Source organism: Amblyraja radiata, chromosome 8, assembly GCF_010909765.2.
Source record: "Amblyraja radiata isolate CabotCenter1 chromosome 8, sAmbRad1.1.pri, whole genome shotgun sequence".
NCBI lineage: Eukaryota > Metazoa > Chordata > Chondrichthyes > Rajiformes > Rajidae > Amblyraja > Amblyraja radiata.
Genome location: NC_045963.1, coordinates 64,781,524 through 64,793,589, shown reverse-complemented (window position 1 = coordinate 64,793,589; position 12,066 = coordinate 64,781,524). Strand labels below are relative to the sequence as shown.

General features: G+C 43.7%; 1 protein-coding gene across 1 annotated transcript in view; it reads right to left on the bottom strand.

Moving 5' to 3' along the window:
* mcm3 (minichromosome maintenance complex component 3) overlaps positions 1 to 12,066 on the bottom strand; it is a 55,257-nt gene that overhangs the window by 21,948 nt on the left and 21,243 nt on the right. Inside the window, exons 9-11 of the mRNA XM_033026097.1 lie at positions 11,672 to 11,880; positions 9,585 to 9,759; positions 6,746 to 6,872 (exon numbers count right to left, since the gene is read on the bottom strand). Coding sequence (XP_032881988.1) covers positions 6,746 to 6,872; positions 9,585 to 9,759; positions 11,672 to 11,880 — 511 coding nt within the window. The remainder of the gene's footprint in view (positions 1 to 6,745; positions 6,873 to 9,584; positions 9,760 to 11,671; positions 11,881 to 12,066) is intronic.

The following is a 12,066-nucleotide window of genomic DNA, read 5'->3' as shown; positions in this document are numbered from 1 at the left end:
TGATTTCATGCCGTGGACGCAAGTCCAAGCCACACACTGTATAGGTTGACCATGGATGAGAGTTAATCCATTCAGACATGACAAATTTTTAAAACATGCTGATGCTTTTAATGGACAAATCATAATTATAGTAGATCCTCTCATCCATGGAACGTAACAGAACTTAAAACGGTGTCGGCAAAAGCCCTTGGTCTGGTGACAGGATTGTTATAGAACGCCTGGAATGTACGTTCTCCTGACCATCCTGCGGTCACTGGGATTTGGTCTAGCGGGACTTCCATTGTCCGCGCTGCTGACGTAGATGCAGCCCTGGTGGAGTGAGATTTAAAATAGTCAGTACCTACTCCTGCATATGTCAGAACCTGTTTCAGCCACCTGGAAATGGTCTGAACTTTTATAAGGTTTCTTAAAACTAACAAATAATGCTAGTTCCGAGCCCGAGGCTCTTAGTGACAACATAAAGTTGCAGGTGTGTTACTACACATAGCCGGAGGTCCAAGGGGTAAGCCGCAAAATGTAGCTTGAGGCCGGTAGTGCCTGGTCTGCTCTGCTTTACTAGGTCATACACGTAAAACGTGATGCTATTGGCAGACATGATCATTCTGTCCAGTCAAAGTTTGTGTAACGCATGGGCCCCGTTGCGCTGACACCAGCGCCATTAGCATCACTACTTTGTATGTGAGCTGGGCCAGGGACAGGAATATTGCCGGCGCCCACCGGCGGAGCAGAGTAAATACTGTGCCAACATTCCAAATTTCCGTATATCTGGGCCTGGGAGGTTTTCGTGTTGAAGATGCACTTCATAAACCTGGACACTAGAGGGTGTGACCCAACAGGGTGGTGTCCCGATCCCGGCCCCAAATATGCCGACAGTGCACTTATGGCACAGTTTATAACACTATAACTCAACTTCTCTTCAAAGAATAGCTTTGAGAGAAACTCTAACACATCGGTTATATGTGCTGAGTCATATGATATATTGGATTGCGTACAGTACTCTTCCCACTTCCTAATATAGGAAATGTATTGTTTCTTCGTACTGTCTCTCCAGGCTGCAGCGAGTACATCCACCGTGCTTTCGGACAATCCGAGCCCCAGGAAAGGTCTTCTCAGACTGTGAACCAACAATTTGATTTGGTCATGGTGAGGATGTTACCCCCCCTGTTACAGGGTGGACTGCAGATTACTGCCTTGGGAACGGCCATAAAAGGCTGATCATTCCATAGCGTTCCATGGCTATGTCGGTCGGTCTGGTGCTACCAGGCGGCCTGAGGCAGGGTCTTGCTTGATCTAGCAAGCATCGACTGATGAGGCAGAGTGGGGGAAATGCATAAAAGCACATCCTTCCCCAATGTAGCAGGAGTACCTCCACCGCCACTGCCTATGGCCTTGTACTCGTGCAACATGCTTAGGTAACTGGTGATTTGTCTGCATGCAGATAAATCGATATCCGGTGTCAGTACCAGTCGACGATGTCATAAAACATGTTATGATTCCATCCATCCTGTGTCATCATTGAATTTCCGTATCCCGGTGTCCAACACCATGTTGAGCCTACCTGGCAGGTAGGTAGCTGAATTCAAATATTCCTTGCAATTCACCAGTGCCAAATGAGATAGGATATGGACTTGATTCCACCCATGTGATTAACGTATGCAACTGTGGTGTTGTTAATTAACATTTTTGAACATGCAGATGAGGCATATTCCCGCAAGTCTTTAACCCATAGAGTGCACCCATCAACTCTAAGTGGTTAGTACTTGTACCATAAAGTACTGGTGACTCATGCGTATTTCATCTGTTACCACAACAGTAGTGATACCCCTGTGGTATTGTAGACTATGATATCACTGGTGTAATGCCAAATTAGGACGTCCAGCATTGTAACTCAAGTGGCTACAGCTGGTAAATGCATAGGTCTATTGAAGGACCTGCATTGGTTTTTGGTGTCTGCTCCTGCATGCAGAAATATTTTAAAATAATGCAAAGGCTCAAACTTTGCAGCTGGTAAGTAGCCTTAAATTTGCCAATGCGTGGGCTACTGTAGGATAGAAGGTTGCTGTTTATAATGAGATAAATACAAACTTCTATTGATTCGCATCTCTAGCCCGAGGGTAGAGTGCCCAACATGAGTAAATGGTAAGTCCCAACTCATCATAAACTTCTGGATGAATAAGGAACCCCAATCTTTACAAGAGTCTGGTGGCTAAAAAATAGCTAATTTAGCTATTTTCCCAGATTTTACCTATATTGAAAGTCTGTACTGCACAAAAGTTGAGTAGAGCCAAGAATGATTCAATTATTATTACTGAACTTGGCTTGAATTACCAAACCCTCGTGATGCATAACGGACCGGTTTGGTGTATGCTGTGAGGGTGGAACTGACCAGACAAGAATGTCAATTTGGAATCGATGTATATGTGCAATATAAACGATCTGAATAAGCTCTAGAACTTACCTGCGGGTCTTTTAACTTACCGCTGGAGGAGCGACGCGCCCACCAGCCAGTCGTGGCGCCATGCAGTAGACGTAATGAAGCGCATGCGAGCTGACGGCTTTCTTCACGTAGTCACTCACGTGACTCCGAAGTAAAATCACCATCTGAAAATTGCGAAGATGCTGGTCAATCTGAGGAAGTAGATATTTGTGTTAGAACAATGACGGATTTACTATGAGTTAGGCCGACAAAATCTATACTCTCGGGAGTTTAGAACAATGGGAGATTAGTTGATTGCATTATACAGAAGCCTTGAGGGGAATGGCAAGGGAAATACAGTGTTTCTGGCCGAGGTACATGGTACGAGGAGTTATAGAGACTAAAAAATATAGAATTTTGACATTCAACATACATTAGCAGAAACAGGTCCTTCGGCCCACGCTGAACAGCGATCATCCTGCATGCAAACGCTATCCTACATCAGGGACAATTTACAATTTTACCAAAGCCAATTAACCTACAAACCCATGTCTTTTGAGTGTGGGAGGAAACCGGAGCACCTGGAGAAAACTCCCATGGTCACAGGGAGAACATATGAACTCCATACAGACAGCGCCATCCGGATCAAACCCATGTCTCTGGCGCTGTAAGGCAGCAACTCTACCACTGCGCTACCTGTTGGACATCCACTTGAATTATTATTTATATTCTCTTAGTGGACAAGGCCAGACAGGTTGGGTCAGTATTTATTGCCCATTACATTAAGATGGTGGGTGGTGAACTTAAATCAACAGTAATTTGGCAAAAATGTGTAGGAAAGAATCGCAGATGCTGGTTTAAATCGAAGGTAGCTACAAAATGCTGGAGTAGCTCAGTGGGACAGGCAGCATCTCTGAAGAGAAAGAATGGGTGACGATTTGAGTTGAGACCCTTCTTCAGACTGATGTCAGGGGAGTGGGCGGGACAGAGAAAGAATGTAGTTGGATGTAGTTGACAGTAAGACTGGTGGAAGAACTGGGAAGGGGGAGGGGATAGAGAGAGGGGGAAAGCAAGTGCTATTTGAAGTTAGAGAAGTCAATGTTCATTCCACTAGGGTATCAGCTACCCAAGCAAAATATGAGGTGCTATTCCTCCAATTTATGCTGGGCCTCACTCGGACAATGGGGGAGGCCCAGGTCAGAAAGGTCAGATTGGGAATGGGAGAGGGAGTTAAAGTGCTGAGCAACTGGGAGATCAGGTAGGTTAAGGCGGACTGAGCTGAGGTGTTAAGCGAAACGATCCTGACTCGACATCAAAATGCTGTGAACCCCTGCCAATGTGCACCTCACCAGGAGAGCAATGCTTTAAAAATAAAATATTGGAGGAACCCAGCTGGTCAGGCAAAATCTGTGGAAGGAAATGGACAGACAACATGTCAGGTAAGGACCCGATATGTCAGCTGCCTATTGCCCACCACAGATGCTGCCTGACCCGCTGTGTTTCGCCAGCAATTTGTTTTTTTTTTGCTTGAGATACCAGCATCAACGATCTCCTGTGTCTGCAGTGATTTAGGATACGATAGAACTTTATTTATCCCAGGAGGGTAATTGGTCTGCCCAGTCATAAAACACAACAAGATACAAGAGTCAGTCTACCCCACGACAGAAGGGGGCATTGTACAGTTTGATAGCCACAGGGAAAAAGGATCTCCTGTGGCGTTCTGTGCTGCAACTTAAGGTAGCAGTTCACCACCCACCATCCTAATGACAACGAGCAATATTGCTGCCCCAACCTGCACAGCCTTACGCAGAGAGAGAGAATATAAATCAATTCTATATGCGCACAGATTCAGGGAGCTTTATACCAGCTGTTATCAGGCAACTGAACCATTCTAACACCAACTAGATAAAGGTCTTGACCTACCACCAACTCATTGGAGACCCTCGGACTATCTATAATCAGACTTTACTGGGCTTTATCTTGCACTAAACATTATTCTCTTCATCCTTTATATGTACACTGTAGACAGTTTGATTGTAATCATGTATAGTCTTTCCACTGACTGGACAACACATAACAAAAAAGCTTTTCAATGTGCCTCGATACACGTGACAATAAACTAAACTATTCAGTAAACTTTGCAAATCGTGGCAAACTGGTAAAATCATTGATTTTTAGAAAGTGCCTAGAGTTGTGGTATATCAGTACAATGCCCTTTCTTGTGGTTTGTTCACTAGAAAGCATAATTTCATTAGAAACCACAGTGTAGAAGAAGGCCCTATCCTTGGTAAAAGGCGGAAAACAAGTGACTCCCACGAAGAAACTGACAGGAGTCGTGAAAGACTATATCAAGATTTTGAGCACTTGAACATATCTTTTGCCTTTTACTAAGGATTTGTATGATTTTAATTGATAGACAAATGCCAATTAATCAAACATCTAGTAAACAGAATATCTGGTACCAAGAAAAAGGTATCAGCCGGAGGATATAACAGGTAGAAAATGATTCTTATTGAAGGAAACAAAATATAACTTGATCTCTAGGATAGTATTAACTGATAGAAATCCAAGGTGGTGAGAAATAATTCTGAATGATAATATTATGTTCCATGTATGAGTAACAAATAATTATTCATTTCGAAAGACCTTCTGAACATCTGCCTTGTTAAAATCAACAAAATTAAATAGCAGACTAGTCATTTGATAAATCCAAATACGAGAAACTCAAGACCTTGATATCAGGACATTCATAAATCTTCCGGAAACAGGCAATAATGCATCCATTGTATTCTCACAACAAACAGCAAAAGATATGCTCTCCTCTTGATGAACGCTAGAACTGGTACATGTGACGATAAGTGAGCTCAGACTTTCAATCCATTTTATTAAAATACTTACAGCTTCAAAGGAGTTTCATATGAAACTAGTAGGGAGGTCATCACCAAAAAATCCTTTCTCCCCATCTGTCCACTTTCTCAAAGCTAATACACCCCAACCAGCTAGTATCCTAATTAACCCCCAAAATAAATGGGAGGAAAGAGGTACTGTCGAGAATGAAGGGGGACCCGGCAGGTGGTCGCCTGCTGCCACATGCAGTGGCAGTCTGAAGATAGGACTGTTCGGGGAACTTTAGTAACTTTGTTGGCGCCAGAACCTTGGCGACACTCGTGTACTGCGTAGGTGAGGTCTGCTATATGATTTTACTGGTTTGTGTGCAACAGAGTTCACTGTACATGTGACGATAAAATATAATTAAAACATTGAATCAAAGACATTTATGTTCAACACCTCATCCTGTAACCCCCACCACTCTAGTCCCAATTCCATTCCCAACTCAACAAGGCTTTCCCTCTCTCCGTCCCCTCCCCTTCCCAGTTCTCCCACCAATCTTACTGTCTCCGACTACATTCTCTGTCCCGTCCACTCCCCTGACATCAGTCTGAAGAAGGATCTTCCCACTCAAGTGTGCTCACACATGCTTATTGTTCATTCTGCCCGAGTTCAACCAAACATTCATTACCAACCCCATCTCCCCACCAAAACAAAACTTCCCTTTTTGTTTCAAAGACACATTTCCCAATTCATTAGCTCCCCCATCATTAAGCTCATCTCAAACATTCCAAGCTCTGTCCTTGCCAAGCATGTGTCCAAGATCAGATCCATCATGATGAATAGTGAAATGCTTTTCATGCATGCCAAGAATCATTTTTAATAGCAAGCAGCTTCATAAAGACCAGATGTTTGGTATCAACATCCAGCCCAAACCTTCATTCAGAGTAGAATGGCTAATGGCGGGCTCCTGATATCTCACCCTTCTTCATTCTCACCAATATTACATAACATTCCTTAAAACAAACCTTTCCCCAAAATCATATCCTATTCCAGTTTAAAATCCTCTTCTATTTTCTCTGTTGCTTGAATCGTAGAATTCTTTACCTCAGAGGGCTGTGATGGGCACATTGAAAATTGAGAGAAAGGACATGCTGTAAACCAAGGAGGAGCAGGAAACAGGAGAAGGTAAATTTGTGAGGAAGGAAGAGCAGGCAGAAGGAACCACATGGACTACGCATGCTTTTGTGTTATAGACCAGGCCCAAATACAAGACGTCAATGTTTAACCGAGTGAGCCGACTCAATACCAAATTAACCATCCAGCGGCAGATCATAATACACCATACTACAGGGAGTCTGCATGAAAGGCCTACATTTTCCATAGCTCACACTTCAATATTATCAGCAGGTATATTGAACATCAACACGACAGTGCAGGTGGTATCAGAGAATAGGAGGCATTTCCTCTACACTCGCTCGTGCAAATGGCCTGACTTACTTTCGTCTCCTGGCTCCATGAAGAAGGTTGTCGTGCTTTTCATAAATCTGGAGCTCCTGTTCCTCATCCTGCAAGACGTCGGGATCCTCCGTTGCCAGGACGTCAACAGCACTGCCCAGGGGCAAGGCTAAAAGCAGATATCACATTTGCTGATCAGCGGTGCTAAGAACAGAACTTTTAGGTCCTAAAACTACCAATACCAAACAATTCCACATAGCCCACAAAAAAATGTCCACACACCCTCTCCAGCTGACACAGTGACTGATAGGCAGAAAACTAAATACTGTAGACACTAGGAAGTCTGGAGAAAAAAAATTCTAGATATACCCAGTACGTCAGGCAGCATCTGCACAGAAAGAAACAAGAGTTATTTTACTGATTGATGACTTTTCATCAGGACCAGCCACTACAGATTTTTAAAAAAAACACAGAAATGCTAGAGACCAATACAGATCATCAATGTTGACATCTGAGAACTGTAATGTGTTCAGTGTAAATGCTGTAATGCTGTTGCTGTTGACACATCAGTGCAAGAAGCCAAAAAAAAGTTAAAAACGGGAGAGGGATTCAGGAGCGACAGGTAGTTATCAAACTACTGAATGGTCCTCCCATAAAACAAGTGTGTAGTCCCGATATTCCAATCAATCTCATTGCGGCTCTTGATCTTTCTTTCAATCTGCACTCACTGTAGCTATAATACTATTTTCTACACTCTTGTTGTGTTACCTATTGTACTTGAGTAAAGTTTGATTGTGTTTTTCCATAGAACAGTAATCCACAGGAATAGGAGCTTTGGCTCTCAACTATGTTAATCTCCTCTTCCTGCACTTGATCCATATCCCCTCCCCCCCCCCCCCTCCCACATATCCATTGTATATCTAAAAGCCTCTTAAACACCACGGGCAGCGTGTTCCAGACACCCACCAATCTCTGTGTAAAGAACTTGCCCTGCACATCTCCTTTAACCTTTCGCCCTCTGATCTCTATACCCTCTAACCTTTGACATTCCCATCCTGGGAAAGCGATTCTGAGTGCGTACCCTATCCATGCCTCGCTTAATTTAAACAAAACTTCTAATAGTTCCCCCCTTCAGTCACCGATGCACCAGATAAAACAATCCTAGTTTATCCAACCTTTCCTAATAGCCAAAACCCTCTAATCCAGGCTGTATTCTGATGAACCTCTTCTGCACCCTCTCCAATGCCGCCATATCCTTTCTGAAATGGGTTGAACAGAACTGCAAATAATACTCCAAATGCGGCCTAACCAAAGTTTTATAAAGCTGTATAATATGACTTCCTATGCAATGCCTTGATCTATTAAGGCAATAGATTATTTACTCCCTATCCATTCATGTTGTTACTTTCAGGGAGCTGCCGACTTGGATCCCTCCGTCTATTAATGCTGTTATTAACTACTTACTTTCCCTCGACATTCAACACCCCAAAATGTTGTGTTGCGGCTGTCCAAAGAACTGAAGCCTAACACCATAATAAAGGTCCAAAGACTTATTAACGACATAGCACAGGTAACTTCACGCTAGTACGTTTTTCTAATAATGCGGGAACAAGGCAGGGAGGGTTACTGTAAAGCTAGTGGGTGTAACTGCAAAAGCACGACTCCTAACATGAGTGGCACTGATCTACACAAAGTGCAACACCTCACCCTTGTGTGGAGTAAATTCCGGCTGACATTTGTCCTCCCACATCTGTATCTCAGCCAAATCATGTGTCTATTGATAGCCTTCCTCATTGCTGGCAGCTCCACTGATGTCATCTGCATACTTGCAAACCAACCCATCTATATTATATATATTTATGTCCAAGTTGTGTGCCAATTTTGAATCCAGACTATCAAGTCACCCTGGATCGCTTACTTTTTCATCCTCTGTATTAAGTCTACCATGGGAGATTTTACCAAATGCCTTACTAAAAGCCATGTAACCATATAACAATTACAGCACGGAAACAGGCCATCTCGGCCCTACAAGTCCGTGCCGAACAACTTTTTTCCCTTAGTCCCACCTGCCTGCACTCATACCATAACCCTCCATTCCCTTCTCATCCATATGCCTATCCAATTTATTTTTAAATGATTCCAACGAACCTGCCGCTACCACTTCCACTGGAAGCTCATTCCACACCGCTACCACTCTGAGTAAAGAAGTTCCCCCTCATGTTACCCCTAAACTTCTGTCCATTAATTCTGAAGTCATGTCCTCTTGTTTGAATCTTCCCTATTCTCAGTAGACAACAGAGTAGACAACATGTGCTGGCCTACTTTTGCTGATCACATCCATCACTAACTCAAAAATTCAATCATGTTCATCTTTCCCTCTCAACCCCATTCTCCTGTCTTTTCCAGATAGTCCCTGACACCCTTTCAAAGATAGACACAAAATGTTGGAATAACTCGGCGGGACAGGCAGCATATCTGGAGAGAAGGAATGGAGAGAATCTCTAGAGATGCTGCCTGTCCCGCTGAGTTACTCCAGCATTTTGTGCCTATCTTCGTTTTAAACCAGCACCTGCAGTTCACTACCGACACAAGAATTTGTCAATCTCCACCTAAAAAATTATCCATTGACTCGGCCACCACAGCCATCTGTGGCAATGAATTCTACAGATTCACCACCTGAAAGGTTACTAGAATGGGCAGCGGGCAAAGATGGCTACAATAAAACCAGTTATGATTTTATTAAAAGGCAGCGCAGGGTTGAGGGGATGAAGGCCATGCTCATGTATGTATTATTGACAGACGGAATGGGTAATATAGAGCTGTGAACGCTTCATCCCTAATCATGGACACACAATTCTACCCTTCAGGTTTGAGAACTTACCATCGCCATCCTGCTCGCCTGCACTTCTGTATCTGTGCATTCGCAGCACGTGTTCAGAAACTGCTCGGTCTTGCTCTGGGTCCATCTGGTCCAGCATGATGAAAAGCAGGTCAAAACGGGACAACAGCGAATCCTGCAGGCCAATATTCTCCATTGGGGTTTTATATTGGTTGTACTGGGAGAGAGAAAAGGAGGAAGAATTCAACTGAAAGAGAATGAGTCTCCCCACTAGGACAAGCAAACACTAACGCAAGTCTACCATAATAGAGGTAAAAAAGCGGGCAAAACGCAATAGTGCTGGAGGAACTCAGCAGGTCAGGCAGCATCTGTTCAGGGTCTGAACAAGGGTCCTGAACCGAAATGTCATCTGTCTGTTCCCTTAACAGATGCTGCCTGACCCATTGAGTTCCTCCAACACTTTATCTATTTAAGTTAAATAAAGTTGAAATATATCACCAATGCAATCTTTAATCGAACAAAAAGGGGAATATCTTTTTGAAACAAGATTATTAAGGGTTTGGACACTCTAGAGGCAGGAAATATGTTCCCGATGTTGGGGGAGTCCAGAACCAGGAACCACAGTTTAAGAAGAAGGGGTAAACCATTTAGAACAGAGATGAGGAAAAAACATTTTCACACAAGAGGGTTGTGAATCTGTGGAATTCTCTGTCTCAGAAGGCAGTAGAGGTCAATTCTCTGGATGCTTTCATGAGAGAGTTAGATAGAGCTCTTAAAGATAGTGGAGTCAGGGGATATAGGGAGAAGGTAGGAACGGGGTACTGATTGTGGATCACGGTGCTGGCTCGAAGGGCCGAATTGGCCTACTCCTGCATCTATAGTCTATTTAGCGTTTTTCCTCAAGATTCCAGCATTTTTGGGTTCCAGTTTCTTGTATCTCCAGGAAAAAGAGAAACTGGCTCACTGACAGAATAGCAGCAGCCTCACTACTTCTGTAGAGAAATACTTCCCTGCCATGCTCTCTACCGGAACCCAAAGCTACTGGGCAGAGGCCACAGCAGACTATTTCAGCAAGCTTCCTACTCACTATCAACATGATGAGTGATTAATCTAGTTCTGCAACATTTGTGTTGTGGAAATATATCAACAATGCAATCTTTAATCGAACAAAAAAGGGGAAAAACTACCCGCAATAGTTATGCAAATATAATTATCTAAAGCTACGTAAATTAACAATTTCAGCTTATTCTCTATGTTTTGCCCACAGGCCTCAAATACCACAACATAAGGTACACTTGAACATTGCAATTGGCATCACAGTAATCACACATGAAGCAGAAGGTAAAATTACAGCATCCTCCAGTCACTCCATGCAACACCCAACCAGTGACAAGGCAGACATCTTAACACACTCTTTGCAGAAAGATGTTGTATCTGTAGTGAGAGTATCTGGGCTGCAATAGTGAGAGTATCTGGGCTGCAATAATTTGGGAGGCAAGGTGGCGTAGCAGTAGAGTTGCTACTTTCCAACTACGGGTGCTGTATGTGTAGAGTTTGTGCATTCTCCCTGTGACTTGGAGCACCCATTTCTTTGGGTGCTCCAATTTCCTCCCAAGCTCCAACCTACAGGTTTAGATTAATTGGCTTTGGTAACATTTGTAAATTGTCCCTAGTGTGTAGGATAGGGCTGGCTTATGGGGTTGATCGCCTGTTGGCACGGACTCTGTGGGCCAAAGGGATTGATTCCACGCTGAATCTCTACATTAAGTATTACAATGAAAAACGGACAAAACAATTAGATATTCTAATTGATGAACAAATGAACTTGAACAGCAACATAAGTGGCTCCTGTCTGCATGGAGTTTGTACGTTCTCCCCTTGACTGCGTGGTTTTTCTCCGGGTGCTCCAGTTTCCTCTCACACTGCAAACACGTACAGGTTTGAAGGTTGATTGGCTTTGATAAAGATTGCAAATTGTCCCTGGTGTGTAGGACAGTGTTAGTGTAAGAGGCGATCACTGGTTGGCATGGGCTCAATGGGCGGAAGGGAATTTCTACACTGTATTTCTGAACTAAAGTAAAAGTGGGATTGATCCGCTGCAACCCGCTGGTCACACCACTCGCCCTCACCTTTCCATAGACAGGGTTAGCTGCAGCCAGCACACTGCACCTGGCATTGAGTCTGGCATGAATGCCAGCTTTAGCGATGGTCACACGCCCCTGCTCCATCACTTCATGGATGGCGGTACGATCCAGGTCAGACATCTTGTCAAATTCGTCTATGCAGACGACACCTCGGTCAGCTAAAACCATGGCGCCTGCCTCGAGACGTCGCTCACCTGGGAGAAGGCAGAGTAGTTACCAGAAATTCACGGCCCAACAACACACGGACCAGAGAGGATGGTGAGCAAATCACCGAGCAAGAAAAAGTAGAACTCAACCACCCACGGACACGTTATAAATCACAATTAATAATACACTCCAACACTCTTTAATTGGGGCAAATAATGCCAGTCTTTCCACAT